At 30.0% G+C, this 18,185-nt stretch overlaps 2 protein-coding genes across 2 annotated transcripts in view; one reads left to right on the forward strand and one right to left on the reverse strand.

Moving 5' to 3' along the window:
- Nucleotides 1-222, forward strand: part of LOC132724634 (DNA polymerase theta-like) — a 32,358-nt gene extending 32,136 nt beyond the window's left edge. The window contains exon 31 of the mRNA XM_060709570.1: nt 203-222. Coding sequence (XP_060565553.1) covers nt 203-222 — 20 coding nt within the window. The remainder of the gene's footprint in view (nt 1-202) is intronic.
- A 1,740-nt stretch (nt 223-1,962) lies between these two features.
- Nucleotides 1,963-18,185, reverse strand: part of LOC132724635 (intermembrane lipid transfer protein VPS13C-like) — a gene marked incomplete at its 5' end in the record, with an annotated part of 117,375 nt that continues 101,152 nt past the window's right edge. Inside the window, 9 exon segments of the mRNA XM_060709571.1 lie at nt 1,963-6,417; nt 7,078-7,204; nt 8,505-8,653; nt 9,028-9,094; nt 9,502-9,625; nt 10,081-10,204; nt 11,918-12,003; nt 14,729-14,804; nt 15,311-15,437. Of these exon segments, the coding sequence (XP_060565554.1) occupies nt 6,298-6,417; nt 7,078-7,204; nt 8,505-8,653; nt 9,028-9,094; nt 9,502-9,625; nt 10,081-10,204; nt 11,918-12,003; nt 14,729-14,804; nt 15,311-15,437 (1,000 nt within the window).

Consider the following 18,185-nt stretch of genomic DNA (forward strand, 5'->3'; position numbering starts at 1 on the left):
CTTAATACTGAATATAGTGTTAAGATTTTATTTTATTTTCCTAAACATAACCATTACAGTAAGATATTTTCATTCTGGTACAATTTACACCCATACACATAGACTTGATGATAAGGATTTGTTTCTTTGTCCATAGTGCACTAACTTTCATAAACATAACATTAACTTAAAGGTCCTGGTACTTCAGATATTTTTATTTCAGATATTCAGTTAACTCAGTGATAAGGGGAATTTTACTCAGTAGATTTATTTTATTTCAGTTATTCAGATTACTAGGCCGTCAGGGGAATTTTACTCAGTAGATTTATTTTATTTCAGTTATTCAGATTACTCAGTGGTCAGGAGAAATTTACTTGGTAGTAAAATTTTTTCAGTTATTCAGTTTTTCATAGGTAAGGGAAACTTTTTCTCATAATAAGAGGCTATTTCAGGTTAAACCCCTCCTTAAAAAACCAACCAATGGAGGGTACCCTTTTGTTACAGCTACTGAGAGTTAATCTTAGGTAACAAATCTCATGTTCACATGTGCAACCTTTTTTGAGGGGCTACAAAATACTTTACGATCAAAGTTTGGGCCCAAACTGGGGGAAACTTAAAATTTAAACTCTGAAAAGTTAACCCAAACTCAGGAAAACCCTTTTACATTTTATATTTTCAAACAGAAAATTTTTGTTTTCTTCCCCGAAAATTTTGTCACTTTAAAATTTTTGTTTCTTTCCTTTACCTTTTGAACAACACATGGATTTAGTTTTATATTTCATAAAAATACTTTTTCGAAATGAAACGGTTCTATATGGCCTGCAGAAATTAAATTTGTGGTTACACTTTTTTTTAACATAATTATGTCAAAAAGAATTTCTACCTCATTTTTATTAGAATTATGTTACATATTCTATGGTTTACTGGATATCATTTTGTTTATTTACCCGCTTATTACAACTTATAATTTTAATAATTGAAGCAAATTGATTTAACAATACATTTTCTTTGTAAAATGCTTCAACTATTGTTTGTTAAAAGTTATTTGGACTGTTTGTTTGTAATTTTATCATGTACCATTGTAAAAAAGTTGTTGGACTGATTTATTTTATTTTAATTATTCAACCAATGTTGTTCACTAAATGCAGTGAATTCTTTATAAATTGTCTTTATATCATTTAATCACTGTTAACTTATTGGATGTCAGTTTGTTAAATTTGCTTAAAACCAAAAAATGAAATAAATATTTTTGTTTATCCATACAACTTAGTTTTTTATGCTTCTCTGTAAAATCTATATATTGAAAGAGAGAAAACCTGGTTTATTTGTTTTACTAATATTTGTTGGTAGCCATGGTCTTTCTGCTGAATCTTGCATGAAAACTATTACATACACTGTTGTCAAAATTCAAAGTATATGTTGAAATAAATTATTTAAGTGTGTGTGTTTGTTTAGAAAATTGCAATTTCATTCAGTCTTTATAGAGCATATAGTAAAAACAACTTTTGTCTGGAGTGCTGGCAATGGCCAAGGTCACATTGGAAAATTCTGCCCAGAAATGTACTTTTGAAATATCAGATATTGCGTGGTTTAGGGTCAATATTTGAAAGGTCAAGATACATATGAAACAGTTAATACCTTATAATTGGAGATGTGTCATATTGGATGAGATAATTACAATAGCAGACATCTCTAATATATTGATGGTCAACAAATGAATTTAGTTATAAGCTTGACATTTTAGAGAATCCCATCTTGAAAACCTGAAATGAACTTTGACAAATGAAAGTAATATGAAAATCAAAGCTAGCAATTAAAATAATGTCTTTTACGTAGTATTTTTTATGAAAGGAAACAATTTTAATGATTACAACTTATGATGGGTAGTTTCCAGTATACCTCCACCAGAAATACCCGACAGTTGCCATTTTAACAGTGTCTGAAAGACTTCAAACCCAACCAAAATAAATCACCAACTATAAATATTTCACCATATATTTATTGGTATAATCTCAACAAAATAAGAGTAACAATATTTAGAATAGTTAATAAAATAGTGAAAATAACACAAGATAACTGCTGATAAAATATAATTATTCCCTCCACTAAAAAAATTAGTTTACCTTTTTAAAATGAAAAAGATATTAATTAAAAGAGATAGAACAATATTTTTAAAATTATGTTAACAAATATTCCAAAACGTGAGAATGTTGTTTATTTCTTAATTAAAGAATGCTTACCAGATTCAAGATTTTATATATAAAAAAAGAATAGTTAGGTTTTACAATTAAATGTGTATGTTTTAAGTTGATTGGTATTGTGACCAAAGCTTCTTTTTTTCTCTTAATAAAACTAATTATTTAGTCTTTTCTCTCTCTGTATATATATATATATATTATTTATATAACTTTATTACACTGGATTAGGATAAACATTTTCCTCAGCATACCTGGAACATATCAACACAAACGTACCAACAACTGTGTAAATAGAGAAATGAAAATATCACAGAATAAATTATAATAAAGCATGTGACACAAGCACTAAATATAGAAACATTAACACAATGTTACATCATCATTAAATATATATGTAGTAATGCCAACACAGTGTTGCATCATGACTAAATATAGTAACCGTCAAACTGGCCTATAATCTAAGCAATTACACACATAATATATTTCATACAAATTTGTACATTTGTGAAAACGTGCAAGACCAAATATCATGGCACAGCAAGACTTTATAACAAAGTTCAATAATATATTTTCTCGCAGTCGTTTACATAAGGTTCTCAAAGGTGCACAGGTAGACGGCAAGTTGTTTTTCAGACTGACCTTTTACCCATGTATATTTTACTTAAAACATGCGGTACTCTGCTGACATTTTACACAACTAGCTGTAACCATTACTGCCTTCTCTTTCTGTTTAACAAAAATTTAATAACATTTCTAGAAAATTCATAATTCATACATTTCTTTTATCTTCATACTATAAAATTAAAGAAAATGTCAAAAAAATTATTTCAATATAAAACTACAAACATAAGTTTACAATATTTACAGCATGAACATGTACAATATCGATTATATTTTGGCATGTTAAAAGAATGACAGGATAGCACATCCAGCTAAACTTTCTTGTTAAAGCAATTACATCAAATATTTGCATCAACTGTTACATAGATATACATTTGGAATGTATCAAACACAGGTACATGTATATAACAAAATAATCCTAACAGAGTACAACTTTCAAAATTAATTGACATAATATACCAGTTATAAACAAGTCTGAAAAAGGTTCTTAATGAAATACTAAGAAAACAACATTAAGATTAAATCTTGTCATGGTAGAAGTGCAATTTAGAGGAAACTTGTATCCTGCAGATTTAGTCTAATTTAAATTTGTGTGACAGATGATTGTTGTAAGAACCCAATATTACAACTACAAAGTACATTCTACTGTACATGTGACTTGTATTAAAGCAATGAACAGAATAGAACCTTGATTTTTATTTCACTTAAGCATTACAAGCTAGTTTAAAGCAAAATGAAATACAGAATGAAAAGTATAAGATAAATACCATAAAACACGAGAACCATGAGGTAAATATAAAATGTATACATTGATAATCATTACACTTATACTGTATACATATTGCACAATGCATTGGCACTAATTAAAAATTAAAATGTCAATACGAGGACTTTATTTTATAATCAACACAACAGGAGCTTAGCCTTCTTATATCTCTGAATACAGAAACTAAAAAACACGACACCAAACACATAATTTGTCCAAATACATGTTAAAGGTATGTTGTCATATTGATTTTTTATTTCATGATATACATACACAATGAAAAATGCACAAAATGTTTGATAAAATAAGAGTAAAATTATTTGTAGTAGATTTACATGAAAATTGATCATGAATGCCCGGATTTACATGAAATAAAGGCTAAATTAAATGTAAATGTTTGACATAAGCACAAAACTGGTAATTGATTTAGATGAAAACAAATTATGCAGGTTATATACATCAAATATATACAACATTGATTTGCTTGTTTTCAACAATAAACATTCATGTGAATTCGCATAAAATAAACAAAACAATTAAACAGATCTACGTACATAAAAAGTACAATAAGTTTAATAATTGATTTATATGAAATAAAAACAACAGTTAATTGATTTACATGATATACCAATACATTACACCAATACATTAATTGATTTACATGAAATACACAATATGTTAATTGATTTACATGAAATACACAATATAATAATTGATTTACATGAAATAAACACAATACGTTAATTGATTTACAGATTAACCCGCATCATTAAACTGTGGACCACTGCTTTGCGTGAGTCTATGTAATCCCTGAACAAAATGAGTTCCCTAAACTCTGGAAAACTTTAAATGCGAGCTGGAAATGTTCCAGAACGATTAAACTCACAGTGACTATAAGAAAATGCCTAGTTTAAATCAAAGACCTACAAAATTTCAAAATGTTTTTTATAATAGCTAAAGTGCTAAATTTTGATGGGTGTTTTTTTTCTTTAGGTAAATTTTTTTGTTCCCTGTGTCCTATTCTCTTAGGTAAGTTTTTAGCTGAATTGTCATTAATATTCAACATTGGTTATAGCAAATATAAAGTCTACCTATGTAATTTTTCAGACATTTAACAATGGTATATACACCTTTATTTTCAGCCTTGCTGTTCTCTTAATTATTTTACATTTTCTATGATTATGTATAACTACAAGAAAGTTAAATAACTTCATCACTGACTGATAAAAGTGACACTGGAAGGATATTAAACATAACTTACTACTAAAGATTGTCATCAAGACATACTCAACTGACTCCAAAAATATTTTTCAACCTTTCAAAGTACTTTAATTACACTGAAAACTTCTTAATGTTGTTTTTTTTAATTGAACATAATGTTAAAGTTTTTCTTTAATTGGACTATGACATTGGTTAATTATTGTAATTGCTTTACCCTGCATTGAATTAGAAACTATCAGGTACCAATATAAGGGATAATCAATTTACTAAAATAGAACAGACAACACCATCAACCATACACTGTACAGACATGCTGAAATAACTTTTCACTATGACCCCAGTCATAAAATGAGCCCGGCCAGACTGTAAAGATGTGCAGGCTGAAATGTCCCAAGTCATTACTGAGCCCGGCCAGACAAGCTGAAATGGCTTTTCACAATAACAGGAATTGTACAAATGACTAAAGAATTTCATATAAAGTCATATATCAGTAGTTTACAGTAGCAGATAGTGTAAGAAAACTTCCTAATCAAATAAATATAAAGTTAAAACCCATGTACATGTATAAATACCAAAATAATTGAGCTGAAACAAAAAATGAACACAAAAATACCCTTACTTGTAAATTCTTATTCTAGCAGTCTGTAAATCTGCTCTTATAGATAGCAGTAATTTCTATGGAAGACCAAATAGAAATAAATGAATGACAGTGGTCAGAGTTTTAAATTATCAAAAGAATTAATTTAATAATTAATTAATTAAAGACTTTTGGAAATCAATTTGTGCAAGATGGCCTAGCAATAAACTTCTGGAATAAACCAGTTTTGACTGGCAATATTAATGAGACTACATGTATATATAACATTATGACTGGCAATCAGATAAAAACATTACCCGTTACTTACAATGACTTACTGATACAAAATCTCCAGTATTATACTCTTATACATTTATTATATTCAATAGAACATTATATAACCCTTCAATCTTCAAACGTGTATCAATAATTATAACAGAAGTTCATACCACCATAAATAACAATGCATCCCCCCTCACTCCCCGTAAAAATACAAGTGATTAAAATTGTTGAAATCCTAAAAGCATTTTAGGTAACATGTTACAAAATTAATAAAGAAAATCTTGTTTCTAACAATTTTTACATAAATATCAGACTAACTTTAATTTGTAAACATAAGACTATATCTTGTTATACTAAGCACATAACTACATGTATATAATGTATATCTTTAAATATAAATAATGCTTTAAGCATCATCTGGTCCTCTCCTCTAAAATATAAGTGGAATGTTCATAAAACAAGTCTAACATCCTGGGAATTATATTCCCTGTATATAAAATATGTAGGTAATTGGAAATTAATTGCCTAATCTGATCAGGTAATTAGAAATAATTGCCTCATCTCATGAAATAATTGGAAATTAATTGCCTCATCTCATGAAGTAATTGGAAATTAATTGCCTCATATCATCAGGTAATTGGAAATTAATTGCCTCATCTCTGTTTATATTTCATGAGATTCTCAATCCTCTGTTGTATCCATCTCAACATTTCTTTATCCTCACAACATATCTCTTGTTCTTCTCCAGTAAATATGTTCACACTTGTCTCATCCTAAGATAGACAAAAAAACATGTACACATGTTTATCTTAAAGCATAGCTTAAAATGGCAGTTAATTTTTATAATAAGCCTCCATTTGCAGGCTCAATCAAACCAAGCGTATTTAGTTTTGCTGTTTTAAGCAGCTTTCTTTAGTAATTCCCGTTTTTCTATTTCATTATTAAAATTCCACCTTGAGCATTATCAATTGTAAATGATCAAAACCACACTTCACTTTGTACTAAAAACAATGACAATAAGCGATCATATCAAGTTTAATAAATGTAGGTGCAACTGTTCTCTATAAGACTACATATTGTGTGGGAACCTTTTTTCTGCCTAAGTTCTTCAAGAAATTGGCCCTACAGATACTGCAGCTAATACAAGAGGTTATCTCCACTGACCTCTGTCAACCATCTATGTTTAATGGAATATCTAGTAACAAAAGAAAAAGATCTACAAACATTCTGACATGAGGAAACAATAAACACCTCTTTATAAACACCTCTTCATTCCAAGCTGTAATCACTACACTGAGGCACGCATGCAAGATGAGGAGGTAAAATGTGTAAACCTCAATAATAAGTTGTTACTTAATAAAAATATACATATTTCACACTGTATTTCCTCACATACCAGTAATTTCTTACATTGAATTCTATGTTATACTTACATGTTTGACCTTGAACACAAGTTTATTGTTAACTATTGCAGGGAAGCCAAGTATATTCTCAACTTTGACCTCCCATTCAATATCCCAGCCTCCCCAGCAACGATGTTTCTGTAGCAACAGTATATTCCTGAAATATGTACATTTTACACTTAGTATATTTATATGACAAATACACTTTTTTCCATTCAGTAAAAATAGCTAGGAATAATAACAACAAAGTAAGATTATACAGGATATCATAATCTATAATTATACCCTGTATCAGTAAGATTTCAGATTCTTTTCAAACCCTGTCAGGGGCAAACCGTTGTTCCCTTGAGCAAGAAACTTTAGATTCATTGCTAAGTACTGGTTAGTTCCAGGAGTTATTTGTGAGTGTGTCTATAAGCTTATTGCTCCTTACACAATCAAACTAAAATAAATTCTGTATAAAACGATTCTATTAAAACTAGAAATGTGTCCATAGGACACGGATGCCCCCACACGCCACTGTTCTGTCAATCTTATGACTCTAGGTCAAATAGTTTTTGGACTAAATGTGCCACAAGTTGAAAACTAAAAATTAACAAAGGGCCATAATTCTGTTAAATTTGGTCGCAGCAAAAATTCCTTCCTTTACTACCATCTACACATTAAGGTTGTTAACCCCTGGAAGTTTAAGCAAAATCTGCCATCCGGTTAAAGAGGAGTTGCGTTCACAAAATTTCTACTTAGTATATAATGAAAAAATCAAAAAAGGGCCTTAATTCTGTAAAATTTGGTTGCAGCAAAAATTCCTTTTTTTACTGCCATCTACACATTAAGGTTGTTCATCCCTGGAAGTTTAAGCAAAATCTGCCATCCGGTTTAAGAGGAGTTGCATTCACAAAATTTCTACATAATATATAGTGAAAAAATCAACAAAGGGCCATAATTCTGTAAAATTTGGTCGCAGCGAAAATTCCTTCCTTTACTACCATCTACACATTAAGGTTGTTCATCCCTGTAAGTTTAAGCAAAATCTGCCATCCGGTTTAAGAGGAGTTGCGTTCACAAAATTTCTATATAGTGAAAAAATCAACAAAGGGCCATAATTCTGTTAAATTTGGTCGCAGCAAAAATTCCTTCCTTTACTACCATCTACACATTAAGGTTGTTCATCCCTGTAAGTTTAAGCAAAATCTGCCATTTGGTTTAAGAGGAGTTGCGTTCACAAGATTTCGGGACGTACGGACTGACGGACGGACGGACGGACAAGTGCAACGCTATATGCTCCCACATTGTGGGGGCATAAAAAGAACAAAGAAAAGAGGGAATTATTTCCCCATTGTCAATATTTCCTCCTTTTATTTTATTCGCGATCGACTTTCTAATAAACAATTTTCCTGTATAAATAATCTATGAACAAAGTTCATCAACATTGAACAATAGAGTGAGAGCACACTTACCTAGTAGTAATAAGTAAAACATCTGCTCTGTCAGCCGGGCTGAGTGGGGCGTGAGCCCAGTACATGTCACTCTTGGCATACTGTCCCTTGTTCACATTCAGTAACAAGTTTGCTCCCACTGCTTGTAGCACAGAATATGGTCTCAAACCCTGTTTATATATATTTTATGTAATTATACATATAATGATGCTATATAATACTGGCTACATTATTACCAAAACACATACCCAAATATTCACAACTATAGTTCCAAGAAATCTGGATAGATATTGTAAAATATCATAAGACAATTCTAGTAATTCTAATAAATTTTAACAGTTATCAGTATGTCTTTAAAATTTTACTTTTTAGAATTAACTTTAAAAGATTAAAAAGACTACATGAAATGTAGAGAACTGGTGGAATCTAAACCAACAGACACTAGATCTTGTCAGTAATCTTTCTTTTTATAAAAAATTACAAACCAATTTACCACAAAACTGAACGGTTGTTAAGTCAGTAATAATGTAACAAAATACTTTACCAAGTAAGGGTTAATAAATCTAGGTTTCCTCATTCTATGTACTACACCACTCTCAAGATCTGAAGCTCTGTTGATGACAAAATAAAAATCAATGTATTCATAATTCAGTGATATCACTTTATTCCCCCTAAACTTGTTTTCTTGTATGTTTATGTCTTAAATTAAAACATTGAATAAGTTCATCTGATAAATTCGTCAATGTGAAAAAACATTTTTATTACCATTTCACCTGCCATTCACCTTTTTACTATATGTAGTTTTCTTAAAAAATATTATATTAGAAATATTTGTATTTTAGGTGAAAAAACACCTATTGAAGGGAGACATATGTTTTGCAAACACAAAATTTTGTAGCATAATTATAGAAACAGAATTTTAGGAATTGTATAAAGAGTCATATATCAATAAATATGTACATATATAGAGTCAAATATGTAAATATATAGAATCATATATCAAAACATATGCACATACCTTTGTAAACCATCAAATGCCATGCTGACCATGTCAAACACGCCCCCTGTAGGTTTTGTCAACAATCCCATAATGCCTTTACCTACACCCTTGAAAAACCCTTCCACACCCTCTTCCTGAGCACCTATTATATACACATATTAATAAATCAATTAAATATTCAGAAAACTTGAGCAATATTAACACATCTTTTTTATGTTGAATGTGAAACAATGAACAGATAATTAACATCTCTTGCAGTTTCTTAAAGTTCAGCATCAGCTTGCAGCACTTCAGTGAAATAACAGTTCAAGTGTTTCCTGATTTTGTGCCAGGGCAAACTTTTCTTTTCACCTGAATCATTTTTGTTCCGCCTAAATCATCTTTACACCTAGATTTTCTTTCTACCTCAATCATTTGAAAAAGCTTAATAGTCACTCAAAGAAAAAACTTGGTTTTGCAATTGAAAATGAAAAATCTACAGTATTCAAAGGCATAATACTCTCTATACTATACTGGACTTTGAAGGTTTAAAAAATATTTACAAAAGATGTTGCACAGATAATAATTCATTTTGTGGGTAAACATAGTAGTATTTACCTCTTATAGGATCTAGTACAACACCAGATAGACCTAGGCACACACCCATTACAAATCCTCTCCCAGCAAGGGCTAGACTGAGGGGCAGGTTAGCAGGTCTTTGCTGCATTGTTGCTCTTCTTTTCTATAATAAGCATGATTATAGTTAAAAAATACAACATAACTAATATACAGTCCAACCTCGATTATTTAAATTGATGGGGACTGAAAATTTACTTTGAATAATCGCTGGATTCAAATAATCGAAATCCGAATATAGTGACAGACGACAACTATTCAACTTACACCAGTCATAGCAACAGAACCGTTTAGAACACATTTGTTTAAATTAATCAATAAAGTTGAATAAATTATATTATGCAAGCCTCTGGCGAGCATATTATTTTACTGAATGAGTTCAATAAATTCAGTAATGAACCTACACAAATACAATATTCTATTTATCATATACTCAAATTAAAGCCTGTTTAAAGTGAAAAATATTTACTTTTCATTGACACGCCTATAGAATAACGCTAACATTTAGTGAGTGTTTACGCTATGTTTGTATAACGGAAATGATGTCACATCAAAATATTTGCACAGCTGTGCAACACCATTTTTACCAATTAGAAAACACGGCAAAAGATGTGTGATTAAATATAATGACAGTATACAGATCAATCATTAATAAATCATTGTAACACTTTCTTCTATAATACCTATCATTCCTAAAATAGTGGTTGAAACAATCCATAAAACAAGCCCTGTATACATCTTTTAATAAATATACATGTATGTTAGTGCTCAAAATCATCAATTTATATAATGAGTATATACATTTATTAGATGAGTATATACATTTATAAGATGAGTATACACATTTATAAGATGAGTATATACATTTATAAGATGAGTATATACATTTATAAGATGAGTATATACATTTATAAGATGAGTATATACATTTATAAGATGAGTATATACATTTATAAGATGAGTATACACATTTATAAGATGAGTATACACATTTATAAGATGAGTATATACATTTATAAGATGAGTATATACATTTATAAGATGAGTATATACATTTATAAGATGAGTATATACATTTATAAGATAAGTATATACATTTATAAGATGAGTATAAACATTTATAAGATAAGTATATACATTTATAAGATGAGTATATCCATTTATAAGATGAGTATATCCATTTATATAATGAGTATATACATTTATATAATGAGTATATACATTTATATAATGAGTATATACATTTATAAGATGAGTATATACATTTATAAGATAAGTATATACATTTATAAGATAAGTATATACATTTATATAATGAGTATATACATTTATATAATGAGTTTATACATTTATATAATGAGTATATACATTTATATAATGAGTATATACATTTATATAATGAGTATATACATTTATATAATGAGTATATACATTTATATAATGAGTATATACATTTATAAGATGAGTATATACATTTATAAGATAAGTATATACATTTATAAGATAAGTATATACATTTATATAATGAGTATATACATTTATAAGATGAGTATATACATTTATAAGATAAGTATATACATTTATAAGATGAGTATATACATTTATAAGATGAGTATATACATTTATAAGATGAGTATACACATTTATAAGATGAGTATATACATTTATAAGATGAGTATATACATTTATAAGATGAGTATATACATTTATAAGATAAGTATATACATTTATAAGATGAGTATATACATTTATAAGATAAGTATATACATTTATAAGATGAGTATATACATTTATATAATAAGTATATACATTTACATACTATTTTATAGTTTTTATCTAGTGACATGGCAGCTAGAGCACTCCCTAGTGATCCTGTTATCCTAGCAACAGATCCTGCAGCTCCTCCTGAAAATATATAGAGATTATTCAAAAAATTATTATGTTCTATAAAACACAGGATTTATTTTCATCCATTGGTATGAAATATGATAATTCTCATATCAAGATGAAAATAAATCCTGTGTTTAGTCCGTATGTAGTCTGGCAAGACACCAGTGAAAACAAATACATTGTATACTGAAAATATGTTTCACTGCAGTGAAAAATAAATTTATACAGTGAAAATATATAAAATGAAAATACGCATTTTCTTTCATCAATATTTCTCAACATTTCAATTTTATAATATAAAATAGTTTAATCATTTTGGGGTTTTATTTTTTTATACATGAAATTATTTTTATTTTTTGTAATGGGTATAATCACATTTTTTAAATGTAAGGTTTCTACCTATGGAAAATTTGGAATTTAAAAATGGGGGAAAAACATTCCCATTTAAAATTTTTCTTTTGTGTTTTTTACTTTGTTGGGGTTTTTTTTTTAAAAAACCCAATTTAAAAATTAGTTTTTTATGGTTTGGTTTAATTAAAGTTTATGTTTAGATTAATTAAAAAGATAATCATTTTGCTTTAACAGTATATTAACAGTATGTAATCAGTTTGGAAGGGGGTCACAAGTTTAATCCACACTCAAGTGTCTTTGATATCGTATACTTTAATTAGAGTTAAAAACAATAGTGCAAACTTTTGTATTGTACAAAATACATGCAAGTCCCAATACAGTCTAAACTTGTGTGACTTGGTTTCTTTGCACATGAGTTCTCAAATTTTTTTAGTGTTAATATAGGCCTTTCTCAAATTATATGCATACTTTACATTCCATCACCAGAGAGAGGCTAACAGGGCATGAATGTAAAAAAATAATGTCTGACCTGATAAGCCCTAGTGTGTTAAACTTACTGGGGAAATCTCATTTTTATTTCACTCTGTTATTCCAATTCTAGATATGATTATACCGTTAATTTTCATAAAATACCTAAGGATGTGAGTTTAATAAAGGAAAGGATTGTGAAAATAAGATTGATGAAAGAACATTTCAAGGTAAAATATCATTGTTCTTTTCTTTTTAAACCAAGCTACTTAAGATGTATTACTACTTACAATTTAATTACTCTGACTTCTCATTGTTTTAAATGTTTCATTAAATTATAAACATAACTATATGTTTTGTTAATAAATTTCATTTAATATATCACACTTATAATGATAACATTTAAAACATAATTGCTTCAGAATCTAAATCAATACAGTTGTACATCTTGTAATGTTATACAGGATTTCCAGCAAAATTTACTATATATTCATTACAGTTTTCAATGTTATAACACATCAGCAAAAACATTAGGACCGTTTATCATGATGCAAGCAAAACAATCAGCTTGACTGACGAAATGTTATTTAGCATATTTTAAAGGGCCATTTGTTCAGTCTTTTGCGCCTTGAATTTAAATAAAAACTTAAAAAGAAAGCATCGCATTACTTTGTTTTTAACATTGTGCTTTGTTACATATATGGTACAGCTGCAGGGAATATGTCAACACGTTAATTACATTTAATATTTTGTCCTCTTATTGCATTATATTGTTGAGAGAATATTTCTTGGAATATTAAAAGAAGTGCTAAAACTCGATGATCCCTTTCCTAATACCCTCCAACTGCAAGGTATTGCACAGGTTTTCTGCGAATGTTCAGTCCCCTAAGTACATGGAATATTTGGGGTTGGTAAGTCCAGGCAACATCCTTTGGAAGTGCCATGTTCCCCAATGATTTGTTATATACCAGCCAGTAGAGGGTTCCAACAATATGACCACATAATCAATTCGGACCAACTGGACAGTGCAATAATCTAATGATACTTCAACTTCGTCTTAAGATTTGACTGATATTTGCAATTAAATGATTGTATTTCTTTATATACTCAATATTTTGTATACTGTAATTAATTACATAGCTGACAATATATAAGTTTTATGTTCCTTACTTAGCATGAAATGTATTTTTACATTGCTGTAAACAATAACATGTGTTATGATACTGAAAATCCATTGAAATGTATAAGACGGGGGTGTCATGTTTAAACAAAATATTATTTTGATTTGATAAGGCTGTCTGTAAAATTTACCAGTTTCTAGAGAGTCATCCAGAATTTTTTACTTTAAATACAAAGTGAATAAAACTTTTTTAAACTTTTTTATTTCAAAAGCTAAATTTAGGGGAAGTATGGTACAGAATTCAGCATCCAACTGTTTACATCTATTATTAGACACTCTTGACCAACATGTGTTTAGGTTAGCAATAAAATACTGATAACGCAGATAATGTCTATTTAAGTTGCAACAAATTTACCTGATATTTATACTGACAAAGAATATTAGAAATTACTTGGAATTATCATAAACTTTAATTCACTTATCAGGTCTTGTATATAGTGTATATAGTGTAAATTAAACCCTTTGTTGATTTATTTATCTCCAGAAGAGATTTTTGTAATATTAAATATAGTTCTCAACAAGTATGTAGCAAACAGAACATTATCAAGATCTCTGACACTGTTGAAAAATCTTTCGGCCATATATTCGTGATATGTTTACATAGAGCAGATACCGAAGCTTGCCCTGTTAACCTCGTTCTGAGAAATCTATGAATATGTATGAGGTAATATTAAGAAGGGTCTATATATATATATCACTAACATCATTTCTAAAAATAAATACACCACATTTACCACATACCTACTGTATTACCCAGCATGCTGTGTACACCTCGTACCAAACTATCAGCAAACTCATCTGATCCTTGTACTGAATCCTATAACCAAACACAAGGTAAATATGACAACTTATTTAATAAATTTGCCTTCTTCAAATTTCTTACTGTCTATATAAATTTTGTAATATCTTTTGGGGGACTTTAAGATCAATTGTCTATAAGCTGTAAGCTTCCTACCCAATCGAATATTAGATAAATTCTAAGTAAACAAGGAAGGGATGTAGAACAACACATCAAGAACATCAGATTAGGTTTTAGCTACCTTATTCATCTACTGGTTTCAATTAAACAATGATCTTCATCAGGATAATGAATTCTGTATAAACCCATTACTTAAAAAATCATTAGTAGTGTAAGTATTTTTATGTTAAAAAATTTGACCCAGATCTTTGTTTGGTCAGTTAAAACTTTAGTTTCTTACATCCCAAAATTTGGGGAATATAATTAAAAGAAAAAAAGCATGGGCTTTCCAAAAAATGGTTTTAAAAATAGGGCCCCCCAAAACCTTGTGTTTTAAAACTTTTAAACCCGACCCAGGGTTAAACCCAGAAATCTAGTCCTAGAATGAGGACATACGCTTGTTGTACGGCCTGGTGAGTGTAGTGTGACTGTATCTGATCACTTAACTGTTTCCATGACAATGATTTACCCTTTACTTCATAGTAGGCCATTCTACAATAAAATACCAGGGCAATGTTTAGCTATAATTACCTCATAGTAGGCCATTCTACAATAAAATACCAGGGCAATGTTTAGCTATAATTACCTCATAGTAGGCCATTATAAAATAAAATACCAGGGCAATGTTTAGCTATAATTACCTCATAGTAGGCCATTCTACAATAAAATACCAGGGCAATGTTTAGCTATAATTACCTCATAGTAGGCCATTATAAAATAAAATACCAGGGCAATGTTTAGCTATAATTACCTCATAGTAGGCCATTCTAAAATAAAATACCAGGGCAATGTTCAGCTATAATTACCTCATAGAAGGTCATTCTAAAATAAAATACCAGGGCAATGGTTAGCTATAATTACCTCATAGAAGGTCATTCTAAAATAAAATACCAGGCCAATGTTCAGCTATAATTACCTCATAGTAGGCCGTTCTAAAAAAAAATACCAGGGCAATGGTTAGCTATAATTACCTCATAGAAGGTCATTCTAAAATAAAATACCAGGGCAATGGTTAGCTATAATTACCTAATAGTAGGCCATTCTAAAATAAAATACCAGGGCTATGTTAAGTTATAATTTACTTATTCAAACATAAATCATGTATTGTTTTATTGTAATGGGGCTTGTGGATACATAATTAAATAAAACTAAACAAGAGGGCCATGATGGCCCTGAGGTCGCTCACCTGTATATAGCCCTCCCCCCCGGCCAATTTTTACCCAAAGGGCTTTTATTTGTTTATTTGAACAGACTTGGTAGACACCCATAAGAAGATGTTTCATGCTAAATATCTAAGCTCTAGCTCTTACGGTTCTTTAAAAGAAGATTTTTTAATTTTTACTAAAAAAACTAAAGTCCTAGCTCATTGGGTTTTTTAAAAGAAGATTTTTTAAGTTTTTACTATACACTATACACAATGACACCCCTGGGGCAGGGCCAGTTTTGACCCCCGGGCTTTTATTTGAACAAACTTTGTAGATATTTACTTAAAGATGTTTCATGCTTAATATCTAAACTCTAGCTCTTTGGGTTCTTTAAAAGAAGATTTTTTAAGTTTTTACTATATGCATATAGGGAAAATCAATGACCCCCTGGGGCGGGGCCAATTTTGACCCCAGGGCTTTTAAATGAACAAACTTGGTAGACATTCACTAGAAGATGTTTCATGCCAAATATCTAAGCTCTAGCTCTTACGGTTCTTTAAAAGAAGATTTTTTAAGTTTTTACTATATGCATATAGAGAAAATCAATGACCCCCCGGGGCGGGGCCAATTTTGACCCCAGGGCTTTTATTTGAACAAACTTGATAGACACTCACTAGAAGATGTTTCATGCCAAATATCTTAGCTCTAGCTCTATTGGTTCTTTAAAAGAAGATTTTTTAAGTTTTTACTATATGCATATAGGGAAAATCTATGACCCCCTGGGGCAGGGCCAATTTTGACCTCAGGGCTTTTATTTGAACAAACTTGGTAGACACTTATAAAGAAGATGTTTCATGCTAAATATCTTAGCTCTAGCTCTTTGGGTTCTTTAAAAGAAGATTTTTTAAGTTTTTACTAAATGCATATAGGGAAAATCTATGACCCCCTGGGGCAGGGCCAATTTTGACCCCAGGGCTTTTATTTGAACAAACTTGGTACACACTCACTAGAAGATGTTTCATGCCAAATATCTTAGCTCTAGCTCTTTGGGTTCTTTAAAAGAAGATTTTTTAAGTTTTCACTTTATGCATATAGGGAAAATCAATGACCCCCTGGGGCGGGGCCAATTTTGACCCCAGGGCTTTTATTTGAACAAACTTGGTAGACACTCATTAGAAGATGTTTCATGCCAAATATCTAAGCTCTAGCTCTTAGGGTTGTTTAAAAGAAGATATTTAAGATTTTTCTTTCGGTTGCCATGGCAACCAGAGTTCTGCATGGAATTAAATTCTTTGAACAATTTTTAAAGGTGACCACCAAAGGAACATTCCTGTGAAGTTTGGATGAAATTGGCTCAGTGGTTTATGAGGAGATGTCATTTAAAGCAAAAGTTTACGGACGGATGACGGACGGACGACGGACGGACGATGGACGGACGCCGGACGAAAAGCGATCACAAAAGCTCACCCTGTCACTTTGTGACAGGTGAGCTAAAAACAATCAATGTCATGACCTTAACAAAGTGTATACAAACAGGAAACTGTTTCAACACATCTTAATAAATCCCCTTCCCATGCTTTATTTGCATGATAAACCAGCTTTGTAATCAGAACATTTAATAGAGTGATTCTGAAATTTTGATATCTAAAATAATGAAGTTAACTAGCAGTAAAATGGGTACATGTAAGAGTACATAATGTTGAGAACAGTCTACTTTCATACTAGAGATACAAACAAGTCATAATTGTTGCTTGCAGTCAGTGAATATCAACATCATTTCTTCTTTTTCTAAGTACATTCACCTACAGAACTAACAGTATTGTGTGTGCTTACACACAAATGAAGATGGATCTCTTGCTATAAAATAAACACCATGAGTGATACCTCATCTTGAATCATACTCTTCAGTTGATAATATACTCCTTTTAAAATGACATAGTTTAAAACAAATGTAAAGATAGAGCTTCAACTTGCTGAAAGTGATTAACCTTTGTCACCAGTATAGAGTCAGGCCAGTTTGTACACCTGTGCTGTCTGACCACCTGTTGACAATTAATTTACTTTAAATTGTAATCTTGATATCCCTAAAATTGAT

The sequence above is a fragment of the Ruditapes philippinarum genome, unplaced genomic scaffold (assembly GCF_026571515.1).
Source record: "Ruditapes philippinarum isolate M1 unplaced genomic scaffold, ASM2657151v2 ctg1637_1_1_1_1, whole genome shotgun sequence".
NCBI classification, from domain to species: Eukaryota; Metazoa; Mollusca; class Bivalvia; order Venerida; family Veneridae; genus Ruditapes; species Ruditapes philippinarum.